This window comes from Corylus avellana, chromosome 6 (assembly GCF_965113065.1).
Source record: "Corylus avellana chromosome 6, dhCorAvel1.hap1.2, whole genome shotgun sequence".
NCBI lineage: Eukaryota > Viridiplantae > Streptophyta > Magnoliopsida > Fagales > Betulaceae > Corylus > Corylus avellana.
Window position 1 is genome coordinate 1,075,962 of NC_142495.1, and position 15,217 is coordinate 1,091,178.

Sequence of the window (15,217 nt, forward strand, 5' to 3'; positions counted from 1 at the left end):
ATGTGTAACCAAACCAAAAATGATAAAAATTATATTTTTATCTTTAAAGTAGATTACAGTATGGACAAAGTTAATTCTTCCTTTGGATGAAATTCCTACAATCTAATCTCTAAAGTTAACATGTGTCCTCAAACATGTGTTTCTTACATGTTTTTTTTAATACCCTAATATTCACAATCCACCCTTAACTCCAAAAATCTTCCCTCTAAAATTTGTTTTGTCCCTCACGTCTCCGCCTCTCCCTCCCTTACGGCACCCAACAATACTTGCAAAGAAAGCAGCCTAAGAATTAGCAAAATCCTATTGCCCACTGCACCTTTTTGTTATAAAATTGACAAACCCAGAAAACTACATGACAAACCCAAAAAATTAGAGAAAACGGACAACAGAGAAAAATTGTAAAGATTAAAAAACTCAAAGCTCTTGGTGAGAGTTTTCTAAAGCTTTGCCAGAAGCAATGCTTTGATTTGAGGTAGGGAGATTGATCTTCCCGTGTCTTGGTCTCTGTACTCAAGAAGGAATTGCAAAAAGTCCTTGCTTTCTTTCTTCATTGGCCCCTCTACTTTTAATATCTTTCGACGATCAATTCCAAGATCAAAGATCCTCTCAATCCAACCAAATATCTTCTTTATATCCCTCTCCACCCCTTGTATGTCCAATCTCTGCTAGTTTTTTGGGGTGCCATAGGGGAGGGAGAGGTGAAGACGTGAGGCTGCGAGAGAGAGAAAATAAATTTTAGACAAACGGAAGATTTTTGGAGTTAACGGTGATTTATACACATCAGGGTATTAAAAAAAAAAAAAAAAAAGATAAGAAGCACATGTTTGAGGATATATGTCAAATTTAAAGATTAGGTTAGAAAAAATTCATCCAACATAGTTTGGAAAGAAACTAATATCTCACAATAAGTGCGATTTTAAAAATTGCGTTTTTAAAAATTGTGTTTTTGAAATCGCTACTTTTTAAAATTGTATAGGCATTTGCTAAAACATATTAAAAAATACTTTTTTTTATCAATTGAATATTTGGATAACATTAGCATATAATTATGGTTTCATTGCCAAATAGGTAAATATTGAGCCAAATATTGTTTTAAGGGAAATCGTGATTTTGGTTTAAATTCGCACTTTTTCAAATAAGCATCTCCTAGTCCGCTTATAGAAATCGCAGATTTTTTCACGATTTTAAAATTTGCGTTTTTAAAATCGCAATCCCAAATACTCCAAAATTACGATTTGGTTTAAAAACGCAAATTATTTTTTAAAAAACACACTCCCTAACTTGCATTTCCAACCAGCCCTCAAATTAATAAATCATTCTTTTCTAGCATTACTCCACAAAAAAGCGTAATGTATTTATGAGGTTTCTTTTATTGAAAGTGATAAGAAAATATGAAATGCAGTTTGATATTTTTAGTTAGCGAAGATTAAAATTAGTCCTTGAATTTTATTTTTTTTTTGAAAGAAATACATTCCAATTTCATTGATAATAATTACGAGCATAAAGCTCTTACATCGTAGGAGCACAAAGCCCTGAAAATGCAAATTATAGCCGAAGCTATAAGGATACAACATCACCTAAAACCTCCGCTACCCTATGACTAGTTTTCAGTTGAAATAATAGATATGCATAAGACAGACGCAATCTAATGCATAGGTAGCGCAAATTTCTCCTCGACCCAAAAGCCAGGATGAAGTTCACGTCCACAACTCGAAGGTTTGGACTAAAATTCACATCCACAACCTAAAAGATCTGGACCACATTGAATTTTCTCACTAATTCAACTTAGATTATAAGTTTTAAATTCTAACAATTAAATCATTGGGTCTTACCCACATTTCAAATAAATTAAATGTCATGTGACATGTAACGATTCAATAAAAATGTTAAATACATACATTTACTCTATTCTTCAAAAACAAACAATTAACACTCTTTATATTTAATTATACTCGAATTTTACCTATAAAGAATTAATATAAAACTCATCAATTATGAGCAATATGAACGATCTACCTATCCAATTTATACCTAATTTTTAAGATATCACACCCAAGCTGAGGTGAGAGAGGTCCCTCAATGAGTCTTACTTATCTTCCTAAAAAACATTTTCAACATTATTGCAGTTGAAAACTTTGGTCAGCTGTAAAACATGTTATTGTTTTCGATAAAAATGATTATATTTTTTTTTTAAGACATTAAACATTTTCCGTCTATAGTTTATCCCTTCAAACTTTCCTCCAATAAACACCCACGCCACAACACACCCAAGAGCATCTCAGATCTTGCAATTGCTAACACCAACATCCACGAAGATGTATTAAAACTTGTAAGAAATATTATACATATAAATTTTCACTTTCTCACTTTCACATTTGTTATGTGATATTTAAAATTACTATTAAACTTTTTCCGTCCACAGTTTATCCCTTCAAACATCACTCCCTCCGATATACACCCACGCCACGATTCACCCAAGACCATCCCAGCTCTCGCAACTGCTATCACCAACCTCCACGACGATGTATTAAAACTTGTAAGAAATGTTATACATATTTTCACTTTCTACTTTCACATTTTTTACTTGATATTTAAAATTATTATTAAATTTGAAATAAAAAATTATTATTTAAAGAGCTTCCAAGCCCTTTACACACCCAACTGTTCACTCTCACACTAGATGCATCTAGTAAACACAATAAATTTGGCTTTAAAACAACACAAGACAGGATATTTTTATTCGACTGTGAAATTTTGAGGTTAATCTTGAAATCAGATGCATTGCAGGCATTGAAGTCAATTACAAATCATCACGAGCTTGATGCCTTGGGCTTGCCCAGATGGATGGCCCTATATACGTTGCTCTCATATATATGCCTTCATCCTCATTCATCTCAAATCACTGTCCTTTGGGAAATTTAATTCACATATGGATGTTAGTTTCACCATATATTTACAATCAAAGATATATTAAGTTTTCCTTCGGGAAATTGTCCTAGAAGTCCATAAATTTTGCTTTTGTTATAAATAAGGTGACGGGTTTCTAATTTCTTATAAATAAAGTAATGAGTTTTGTTAAAGTGATAAATAGGTCATTCCATCATATTTTTCATATATTCTTTAGAAAAAACTTGTCACCTCCCATATTGCCTACATCATACCAATAAAAACATGGCACATGTATCCAAATACATGTCAGCTTCCCTCATAGGTCAATTCCAGTAAAGGTGTTTTGTGGGGGTTGAGCTTGAGCCACCCTTGCACACCTGGATGGAGGTGGCGGGGATGAAGCCCGTGCCACTCCATCACTACCTTTGTTATGTGGTGATGAAGCTCTTGATATCCGTCCCTCTTTTACGTAAGCGAGGTTAAAGCCACCCTCACCGTCTTGTTGTGAGAACGGAGCCATCCTTCCTCACCTCCTTTTGTGTTTAAATACTAAAATTAATATAAATTTATAATAAGCGTTTAGTAAAAGCTTAACGGTGGTCATAATTTGTCTGGAAATCCCTAGATAAAGATGAGACGGAGAGAGAAGATACTCCTTAGAAATGATGAATAGCCATTGAGCTCAATAGATATAATGTCCCAAAGACCATAGAAGAGTATTACTAGATAATTATAGGTCTATAGATCTCCATATTGATACCTAACCAATGTTAAATAATGTTAATGCCAGCAAAGTGATTGGCCTTTGGCATCTGTCAACGTAGGTGAAGAAAAGTTTTCAAGGCCCACATCATGCCTTAAATAATGCAGTGTTTGAACTAACAAAAGGAAATGAAATCCAAGTCAATGCAAGTGATGATGGAATATGGAAGACTATATAACATGCCGGCTTTTTGGTTGTTTTCCAGGTTCATGCTTTCATTGCTTTGTCTTTTGATTCAATCTTATCGTCGCTCAGGGGTTAAAAAAGGAAAGAAAACCTCTGCCTTATCGCCCTTTGCTTGAATTTTAAACTAACCTAATTAATTATACTGCTCGCGTGCAAGAGCACCGGAGACAATCTAAAGAAAAGGACGTGTGCGCCCAAGTATGTTCTAGTCAGCTCTCCTGCGAAGTGTGAGATACTGCCATTTGGCCAAAATACAAATACTATATATATTAGGGGATCAGGATCTACCGAAATTCCCTTTGAATTTTAGTTTCTGAAATTTATGATTCAAGCAGTCAATTTTTCATCTAAGAGTCATTATTTTACCATGCTTCACATTTAGTGAAACATGTGAGAGAACAATAATTATTGAATAAAGAATAGACGGTTTAGATCATTAGAGGGGATCTGGATCCCAATGGAAGAGGTATGAGAGCACCACTTTCATATGTCACAATGGTAGTTGAAATTTAATGCCACCTAAACCCCAACATAGGAGGGGTTATTGGGGGCACCCGTTGCCAGAGCTAGTGACCTAGACTCATTGACAAATTACACGCAACCCAATTGAAAGGCGACATGTAGTAGGGTCGTACAAAGAATGAATGGATTCGGATCCCTTCCAATTGGGAAGAAATTAGAGATTCTCCAATTGTTAATCGTGAGCCTTCATTTTAAATTTAATAGTCTATAAAATCATTTAAACATCAGTAAAATAAAAGCCAGCATTTAATGCATCAGTTATACAAAAGCAGCTGACATTTTATAGACCATTGGATTTAAAATGAAGGGCTACGATTAACAATTAGAGAATCTCTAATTTCTCCTCAATTTGAGGGGATCTCAATTCGTACTTTATAACCTAATGTAATCCTTCTACAGCGGTCAAAATGACGTTGTTACATCGCCCTGGGTTAGTCCATGCCTGAAATGGGCTAGCTAGCCCAAGCCCGAGGGAATAGAATCCAAGTGTATCATGATAGATTAGGGAAAAATAATCATGAGAAAAATATACTTTACTCAGAGAATATCCCCACTTTAGTAGTTTAGACCACAAAATTTCAAAAGGTAACACATGACTCTCTCCAATTACCACCTTATTACAAATAAGTCACTTTGTTAGCAATTGGAATATAATATATATGCGTTCAAAAGAGTTTATTGAAACAAAAGTTATCTCCTTAACAACTAGAATCCCCTAAAAATCAACACTAGTAAGATGGATAAACCAGAATATCAAGTAGAAAGTGTTGGTAAAATTTTCAGACTAATTGGAGCGACTATTATTGCTCTAAAAACGTACAAGGTTGCCGTAAAAGATTTCATTTGTAACGAACCATTTGCGGGTGCGTTTCCCAACATCCTATTGAGGCAACATTGTCGCCTTAAACACAATCCCTTAAGCAACTAAATTTCAGTTTTTTATTTTTTTTATTTTTAACGATCAATATAAGATCCAAAATAAGGAGCAACATATATATTTTTCTCATGCCATATTCACAATGAAAAAAAATATTGGTTTTTTCTTTCATTTTTCCCCATAACCTTTTTTGCTATCTAATTTATCGTAATATTTTGTAGCTGTCATGTAGATAATCTCGATAGAAAAATAAATAGAAAAAGGTGTTTATCCCAACCCATGACATGTTAGCTACATTTGCGTGATATTCGATAAGAAATCATTATTATTAAAGTTCTCTAAAATTATTTACACAACCCAATTTTGCATAATACACTCAATATGTAGTTTAAGACATATTCATAAATGTGTGTTGGGGATTTTTTAATTTTATTTATTTGAAAAAGAGTTTTGAAGTAAAATAAAGGTGAAAATTGTTTTGTGTTTTTAAAAGTGGTCGTGTTTTGGGTTTTTCTTAACGTTTTTGTCTTTGTTTAAAGAACAGAAAAACAAAATTCATTAAAAAAAAAAAAAAAAGGTTTAACAAACATGGAAACACTATTAAGTATAAAATTGTGTATTTTTGTAAAAGGCAATTAAGCAGTCATGCAAAGAAATTGCAGGCTATCGATGCGTGGGGGATAGACATAATTAATTGCTCGGTGCCTTCAAATAATGGCCACTTAGTTGGATTCGTGGTGAATAACCACATACCCTTTAGGCCTTTACTAAAAGCGAAGCAAATAACTCGAAAAAAAAAAAAAAAAAAAAAAAAAACGAAGCAAATAATTATTTGTAGCCTAAATTGATTGCTGTCTAATAATAGTCAATTTGTAGAAACCGTGTATCAAAGTATCAAACCACGACTCTGAGAAAGTCTAAGAGGCACGCTTACTTAATTGTCTAATCCTTAGTTCAAATTGCTCGGAAAATAATAATAATAATAATAATAATAATCCTTAGTTCAAGTCAAGAGCAGTTCAATTGGCAAACGCTATTTCTTTACGTACAAGGAATAGAGTGTTTGGGCTATTTATTGGCCAAACATTCTAAAATACTCAAATTCTAATGGTATTTTAGAATACACAAAGAGTGTTATAATGACCAATACGAAAATGTATATTTCCTATTGTTGATGCAATTTTTGATCCAAGGTGTAGCTAGGCTGCGATATTTCCTCGTGATCAAGCTTTGAGTTGGATTCCTGTACATTTATGGTGTTCCTGCAAAATAAGAACACAGTTAGAGGGTCTTCGATTGAGGCCGAAGAATCTCTGATGCCTAAGTTAGCATCTTGTGTGTGGATAAAAATATATCATGACAATATGCCTCTAATATCCAATAATTTGTGTGTGTAAAGTGAAATATATGAAAGAAAGTAAGAGAACTTATGTAGAAATAAGAGTCTTCTCGAGAAATGGAGACGTAAGAGAGAGTCCTGGAGAAAGGAAGACCTTTCTCATTTTATAAGTCCATGGTGACACGTGTCACCATATTTTTAGGGGTTAACTCCATTTAATCACCTCAAAATATCATATTTTTGCAAAGTTTATTTTACTGTTTCAATTTTTACAATGTTTCTTTTGATGAGATTGAATCTCCCAGTTTTATGATTCAAAATGACAAAAATACCATTCATAAGATAAAAATAAAAACTTACTTCAAAATATCATATTTAAAATGTTTTGTCCGTCACTCCTTTCAAATTTTAGTTCTACCCCTGAGCATCATGATTCTTTTTACTTAAATGTAACCAAACGGCTGAAAATCATAAAAGATTATCCAAACCACACGCCACGTAATAGTTTAGAATTCTAAAAATTACACCAATCAAACCCTACATAATAGTTTATCACACTAGACATGCATAAACAAATGTGAACATATATTAAGGTTCGTGACTATTTGCACGCTTCTCCCCATACAATTTTGAGCATGTGGAGAGGGTGACAGCCTAAATTATTTAATACTCTTTCCTTTGATATAATACTAATTTGCTCCGGAAAAAGAGAAATATATCCCTATCACTCGTGGGGTACGTGTTACCAAGTCCAAAAAAACGAAAGGTGCTTTGGGCCTTGAAATCCAAAGTCCAATTACTCCATATTTATGCTGCCCCTCTCCTATGTGACACTTCAAGGGTCAATCGTATCTAATGAGTGCTTCAAGAGGTGAGGGCTTATGTGATGCCACGTTGCCTAGTGAATGATCCTACGTGTGAATCATAGACCACATAAGCATAGCAATGAAGTAGAGTAGTAATACTAAACTACCCTTTCCTTTTGATGTATTGCTCAGGACCAAAAAAAAAAAAAAAAAAAAAAAACCAACCAATCCAAAGATCGCAAGAAAAGACATTTTGCGGTAGAAGGCAATAATTATAAATAATACCTTTTTTAAAAAAATAAAAAAAAACCTTTTCATATTTAAAAATTATTTATTTTTTCTCTTTAAAAATTGTTCTTTTCGTCTTACAAAATGTAAAATTACTAATTTAATTTTTTTTTTTTTAGCTTATACACGCAAATGGTCCACACGCATGGAAATGAATAACCAAAATATAAAATTACAGAAGAGAAAAGAATAGATAGACTGTGAAGTGTCGAAAAACTTTACACGAGAAACAAAATGCGCTCTTCATTTTTATTGGCTAATATTTAAAGATTTTTTCTTCTTTTAAAGGCATTTTTTTTCTCTTTCTTTGTGAGCCCTTAGAGGATTTCTAACAGTTTTTTTTTTTTTTTTTTTTTTTTTGGTCATTTTCCTTATATTTAAGAATTTAAACTATTTTTTGTTTTTCTATATCAAAATACACCTCAATAACTTCCCTTAATCATTCCCTATATCATTAAAATATTTATTTATTTTAATTATATTATATATATGAGAGGAGAGATAAGAGAGAATTGTGAGACATGAGAGGAGAGAGGAGAGAAGATAGAAAATCCTGTAGCAATCATAATGTTTAGGGTTCATTTATGGAGTTTGCTGTTAGATATTTTTTACAATTTTTTGAACATATTTCCTAAACTTACGGAACAGACTCCCTTATAGGGAGTCTGCTGGGAATGCTCTTAGGCAATTAAGCCGACCTTGCAACCTCAAAACATATTGAAATTTTTTGCAATTGCTTGTTCTTATGGCCTTCAATAGATTCTACCTATCTAATAACACATGTTTGGACAAGTAAGTCCTATCAAAGGTTTTTTTTATAGTTTCTGTGAGTTTTGTAATGAGAAATGATAAAATTTATTATTTTAATAATCTTTCAGCCATCTTTATATGGTGAATGAATAAATTTACTATTGAATTTGTGTAAAGAACCTATATATGTCAACAAATTAAAACTAACTATTAATCTATTAAATTAAAAAAAAAAAATTAAAGATAATTATGTAACATACCTCTATCCATAAACAGCGTAAAAAATTCGATACAATAAACATCGCTTCTAACAATTTTGTTAGCCCTCAGAATATGAAATCCAAATCCTATCCTATGCGCCTAAAAAAAAAAAAAACCGAAAGAGAGAAGAAGATAAGAGTCCCAATCAAAGATGCTCGACCTCACGAAGCAAAAGGACGTGTCAAAATCAGAGTGGCCAAAAACTCTAAAAAAGTTATAATCAAGATAAAAGTTCTTTGACTTTTGTGAATTTAAAGCACCGGTGTTCCCGACCCGTATGCTGTCCTTGACAACACAAAACGAGTTCAAACACTGCACTACACGACAAACAGCGAACAGTACAAGCAGTTGGGTGACCTCCGACAACGTGCCTAAGAACCATGGCCTCGACAACTGGACGGTAAATCCCTGGTCGTAGATTAGAAACTTGGTCAAGAAGTCACTGCCAACCCTTTGTTAACCCCTCTGATTAACCTAATTAATCTAGATTAATAGCTAATCAATTAGAAAACCATTTCTTTATTTTAATCATTTTTCTCTAGTCTGAAAAGTTAGATAGAAGAGCACAGACCCCAGACTTTAGCGAAATCTCTTTCTCTCTCTCTTTTCTCTCAAACTTAGAAGACAAGATCTCTCTCCTTTTCCACTTCTCTCTCCTTAGCCGCCTTTTAAAACAGACCCATCTGATTCTTGCCCTGTATTGCTCAATTATCGGATTGTTTATAGCTTGATCCGAAAAGTCGAAAGCCCAGAAAAATATTCCCGGAAACGTTTCCACTTTGTTCATTTTGTCCCTAAAGTAGAATCATTTTATTCATTTCTGACCGTTGGATCACAAGAGTTCATTTTCCGGGGATCAATTTTCCGGTGGTTTACTTGTGGGTTCTCTGTGTTTCATTTCATTTCTTCCGAGCTGAGAGAAAAGCTTTTGTTTTCAGTCTTTGGGTTTAATCATTGAGGTTCCTTTGGATACTGTGAATTTTGGTCAGATACCCCGTCAGAGCCGGTAGGTGAGTAAAGAGAGAGAGAGAGAGACCAAAAAAAAGAAAGAAAAAAAGAGTGATTGACTGGTAGATAAGAAAGCGAGAGAGCAGTGATGGAAACCCTAAACATTGTCTCCAAAAGCTTCTTTGCAATTCTGAGATAAATGTCCTAAGATTTTTTTTCGTTTTTGTCCAGCAGATTAGGTCCAAAGAAAACCCTAGCAAAAGATTTTCAGTATCCATGCCGGTCGACTTGGATAATTCCTCTACTGCTTCAGGGGAAGCCAGCGTCTCTTCCTCTGGCAATCAGAGTCAACCTCCCAAGTCCACAGCTAAGAAAAAGCGAAACCTTCCTGGAATGCCCGGTACCAATAAGTTGACACCCATATGAGTTTTTTCAAATTATAATTATTAAATTCATTTATTTTGTGATAATTTGTTTGTGGGTTTCGACAGATCCAGATGCGGAGGTGATTGCTCTGTCTCCGAAGACCCTGATGGCCACGAACCGATTCGTGTGCGAAATTTGCAACAAAGGGTTTCAGAGGGATCAGAATCTGCAGCTCCATCGGCGGGGTCACAATCTTCCGTGGAAGCTTCGGCAGAGGTCGAGCAAGGAGGTGAAGAAGAGGGTCTACGTGTGTCCCGAGGCGTCGTGCGTGCACCACGACCCTTCGCGAGCTCTGGGTGATCTCACGGGGATAAAGAAGCATTTCTGTAGGAAGCACGGGGAGAAGAAGTGGAAATGCGATAAGTGCTCCAAGAAGTACGCGGTACAGTCCGATTGGAAAGCCCATTCAAAGATTTGCGGCACTAGGGAGTACAAATGTGACTGTGGGACTTTGTTTTCGAGGTTTTTATTCTATTTTTCTTCTTTTGCTTTTAGTGTTTGATTTCGTTTGAAATGTTAATGCAATTGTTGGGTTTATATGGGTTTGTTAAAACTTGTTTTGTTTTATGATTCTTTGAAGGAGGGATAGCTTCATCACGCACCGGGCGTTCTGCGATGCGTTGGCAGAGGAGAGCGCCAGAGCTCAGACTCAGGTGGCGGTGGTGAATCCAAATTCGGAGTCAGACCCGAATACTCTGGCGGTTGAGACATCTTCACCAGTACCGGCGCCACCTCCAGTTCAAGCTCCAGCACAAGCTCAAGCTCAAGCTCCACCAGCTCCTTCACAGTCAACCGGTGTACTATCCTCGGTTTTGCGGAACAAGAGTCCAGGTAAATATGATCCAAATTTGGAGAATTTTCAAACTTTTCTGTTGGGTTTTGTCGGATGCGTGTTTTGTCTTAATTAACAGAAAATCTTTGTTGTCTCTCTCTCTCTCTTGAGATCTTGGAGTTTAGTAATTTTTGTCTGTTACTGGTCGTTGCTGTCATCTTGATTCGTATCACAGTAGAGTAACCGATCTTGAGATTTGGGGAACTGATAAAAATGCTAAATAAAAACAACAATAGTGGGATTTCCTCCGAACTATTGAGATTCAATTTGTGCAATCTTTGATAAAGAAAACCAAGTGATTCAAAAGCTAAAAGGGGGGGGAGAAGTGGGTTTAGAGAAAGGAAACCATTATTGATCCTCCTTTTTCTTCTAAAGTTCTTCATAAAGAAAAGCTTAACTTTTCATGTCTCTGTCTGTTTTTAATTAACCGCTTTTGTGTTCTCTTTTCTCTTTTGGCTTTTGATGTAGAGTTACCGGAAAATACCCCACAAATAGTGAAAGAAGCACCGGCCACGACTGGGCTAAATGGGAGCTGTGCCAGCACCACCAGCTCAAGCAGCAACGGCAGTGCAAGCTGTAGTGTATTTGCAAGCTTATTTGCTTCCTCAACAGCATCAGCAAGCTTGCAAACTGCTCAAACTCCTGCATTTACTGATCTAATCCGTGCTATGGGGCGCTCTGATCCCCCAACAGACCTTCCACGGCCTTCCTCTACAGAACCCATTTCTCTCTGCCTCTCCACGAATCATGGGTCATCAATTTTCGGGACTGCAGGGCAAGAGCGACGGCAGTATGCACCGTCACCACAACCAGCCATGTCTGCTACTGCACTACTACAGAAAGCTGCTCAAATGGGGGCTGCAGCAACAAATGCATCATTGCTTCGAGGGTTTGGCATAGTTTCATCTTCATCTTCATCCGGGCAGCAAGATGGCTTGCATTGGAGTCAGCGGCAAGTCGAACCGGAGAATGCCTCAGTTCCTGCAGGACTTGGACTTGGGCATTGTGATGGGGGCTCAGGATTGAAAGAATTAATGATGGGAACTCCTTCTATGTTTGGTCCAAAGCAAACCACCCTTGATTTTCTGGGATTAGGAATGGCTGCTGGTGGCAGCCCCAGTAATGGCCTATCTGCTTTAATCACATCTATCGGCGGCGGGCTCGATGTGGCTGCCGCTGCTGCTGCGGCATCCTTTGGGGGTGGAGAATTCTCTGCTAAAGACATGGGAAGGGGCACATGACACATTTGAAAGAAAAAAAAAAAAAGTAAAGTATTCCATGCTACAGGGGTCTCCATCTTTTCTTGTACAATTGAAGTTGCAGGGGAACGATGATAAGCTATAATTTTATATAAAACTATTGCCCTTTGGAGGTAAGCATTAGGCCACAGGCAGTTGGGTCTTTTTTTATTGTTATGCTGCCTTTGATGACCAGGATAACGAGGATCTTGTCGATGTGGTGTAGATCCGTAGTGAGCTAAAAAAAAAAAAGCCTTGGGACCCTTTCTTTACTCCAATGTGTAATGGCCAATGGGAGCCGTATGTTTTTCCGCAGAATACTTGTACTGAAGGTGTAAAAAGGTTGCTCAAGCTAAAACGAAAAACATCAGCAACATATCTCTCTCTAAATCACTATGTATACCAAGATTTATTATTGTGTTAGTTTTATCAAGCTAGAGCTTTGAAAATACCAGCCATTGTGCAGTAGATCGGACTTTGGGTTGGTTTGTAAATGATGGGTCGGGCCTAGGTTATGGCTCATGGACTTGATGAAACCTTCTATAAATTGTAAATATATTTAGGAAAAATATAAATATCATCCTTAAATTTGATGTAATTGTCAATTTACTCTGCATTTTCAATTTGAATAATTTAGTCCCCGCAAATTGTATTTATGCCAAGTCAAATGCTCTGTAAATGTTTTTTAATAAATATAACCAATGTTTTGTGAAGTAAGTTGAATATCTAGCATAAAATAAATTTATTATTATTATTTTTTATGTAAATTTTGCAAGGTGAGGGATAAATAATGCCATTTTAAGATTTAATAGAACATTTTAATAGAAAGTTTTAATTGTAATAAATCAAACATGTAGGGGTTAAAAGTTAAATTCTTCAAATTATAAGTGTTGGACTAAAGTGGCACCCATATGAAAGTCCAATGGTAATATTTGTATAATTCCCTTATACTTTATATTGAATCCCAAGTTAATTGAAAAGTAATGGCTAGGATTTTAAGAATTTTACTAAAGAGTTATCCAAGGAAATTTAGAGAACCCTGACCCTAGGACAATAACGCTTACTTGTTTTTTTTTTTTTTTAGGAAAAATTTCACATCATTAAATAAAATAAAGACAAACATCTCAATCATTAATTACAATGTCACTCTTACTTGTTGAATGAATAATTACTCTTTACTTATTCCTTAAATTAAACCATTCAGATTTTTGTATTTTAATATTTATCAACGAGATATATCGAGGTTTAAATTTTTTTAAAATATATATATATATATATATATATATATATATATATATATTTTCTTTCATTCATTGCATATCATATATAATAAATATTGATGTAATTTAAATTAAAAATAAGAGTTGGAATATAAGAAACTTTTAGATAAAACTTTTTTTGAGAACTTTAGAGCATCTTAGCCGATTATTTATATAATATAGTTTTATTATGATTGGGTTAAGAGGCTTGTGACTTGTGAGTGGAGATCAAGAAATGTTATTTGGTTGGCAGGTTGGCTCTTGGTGGACCAGCTAATAAATTATTGGAAATAGGGTGGCTGTCTCAACTCTCAGGGCTTCATTTGTCTTGTATTTGGTTGTAATTATTCATGGTATTATACCAATCTATGAATCTTCGCAGTTCAATGCTCAATTGGCTGTATGGTGCTTTGACAGTGATATCTTGTCTATTTATTTATTTATATATATTAATATGTTTTCGACTTTATCTACTCATTCAAATTTCCAACCATGTGCAGCGTGCAGGTTCTCTGTTTTCTAATTAAAAAATAGAAAAATTGTCAACTGAGGTGACCTATTAAAAACACAAGGCGAGGTTGGAATTGAGAGTCATTAAGAAGGTGTAAGCTTTTTTTTTTTTTTTTTTTTTTTAAGTGGATGCTTGCACCTTGCGGCTCCCTATCTGGATAGTTTAGAATTTTCTGTCTGAATTTCAGGAAATTTGAACAGGAAAAATGTGAGGGGATCTTGGGTCTCAAAATGTTCCAACGGTTAAGAATGCACAATCCACCTGTCCGAGCATCTCGAGATTAGAAATTTTCTCTCTATCTTTTAATATTTTATTTAAAATGGATAATATATATTTGATGGTCAAAATTTAAAATTAATGTATTAAACAACTATTTATCACATTATTTGAATTTCTTAAAATACATATTAACATTAATATTCGCTAATTTTATTTTTTATTTTTTAAAATATAGCGGAGAATAAATAACATAGCTCAACACCTCAATAAAAGGAGTATGAGCCGTCTTTACTTTTGTCCTTTTTCAGGATCAAGAATCTTCAGAGTTCTAATTCGACTCCCACGTACTTTGTCTTTTCTCTTCAATTGTCCCGTCCTCTTTTGTTTATTCCCTTTCCAAACAATGTGGATCGTAATTTAACAATAATTTGTGAAATAGGACCAAACATGCATGATGAAAAAAATATAATATATAACATAAAGATGGCACCACAATTAGCCCATGAATTAATCAAACAATTTTAAAAAATTTACGCGTGATATTGACAACAGTACAATACACTTTAAAGATTTCAGCTCCCCACTGAACTAGGAATCTAGTTTTAGGAGGCCAGCTTGCATTCAAATTTTTTTAGGGGCCAAAGTTAAAACAAAAACTTAATATATATTTTTTAATAGTTTTGAAGGCTAAGCTTTTTTTAAAAAACATTTAATAAAAAAAAAAAAAATTGTGGAGAGGGGCTAGATGCTATCCGGGTTCCGTGTCGGCCCGTTGCCCCCAAGCAAGTTAGCATATGCTAAAAACACCACATAATTATGTTTAAATATGGACACAAATTTTTTCTAAGTTGGTTTGGATGAAATTTTCTTTCGACATACTATAATGAGTGCTAAGTATCATTGAACATGTTTGAGTTTCTTAAAAATCAATATTTTGGTTCATAGGTTATTAAAATGACAATAAATGACTTCTACGAATATTAAAGAAGTCTCCAAGGGGTAGCTCAATCGGCAGGGGACCACGCCTCATGAAGTGGAGGTCACTAGTTCGAATCCTCCCCCTTCCTTGTGTGGACATGTAAAAATATATATATATTAAAAAA

The 15,217-nt window shown here is 34.7% G+C and overlaps 1 protein-coding gene across 4 annotated transcripts; it reads left to right on the forward strand.

Annotated features, from left to right (window-relative positions):
• The first annotated feature begins 9,250 nt into the window (after positions 1 to 9,250).
• LOC132186862 (zinc finger protein GAI-ASSOCIATED FACTOR 1) lies at positions 9,251 to 12,723 on the forward strand. 4 transcript variants are annotated; one of them, XM_088517883.1, is made up of 5 exons: positions 9,251 to 9,691; positions 9,861 to 10,029; positions 10,121 to 10,517; positions 10,636 to 10,886; positions 11,356 to 12,723. In XM_088517883.1, exons 2-5 carry the CDS (start codon positions 9,906 to 9,908, stop codon positions 12,126 to 12,128), a joined length of 1,545 nt encoding a protein of 514 aa, XP_088374009.1. In that variant the 5' UTR covers positions 9,251 to 9,691; positions 9,861 to 9,905; the 3' UTR covers positions 12,129 to 12,723. The 4 variants fall into 4 exon arrangements, with proteins under 4 accessions (XP_088374009.1, XP_088374008.1, XP_088374011.1 ...); XM_088517882.1 differs by having other exon boundaries at positions 9,864 to 10,029; XM_088517885.1 differs by having other exon boundaries at positions 9,251 to 9,687.
• Positions 12,724 to 15,217: the final 2,494 nt, after the last annotated feature.

Excerpts from the sequence above, each read along its gene's own strand:
- LOC132186862 (XM_088517883.1), top strand. The coding sequence starts at position 9,906 with ATGCCGGTCGACTTGGATAATTCCTCTACTGCTTCAGGGGAAGCCAGC. Across the intron at positions 10,518-10,635 it reads TGTGGGACTTTGTTTTCGAG|GAGGGATAGCTTCATCACGC; the intron begins GTTTTTATTCTA and ends GATTCTTTGAAG. Across the intron at positions 10,887-11,355 it reads TTTGCGGAACAAGAGTCCAG|AGTTACCGGAAAATACCCCA; the intron begins GTAAATATGATC and ends CTTTTGATGTAG.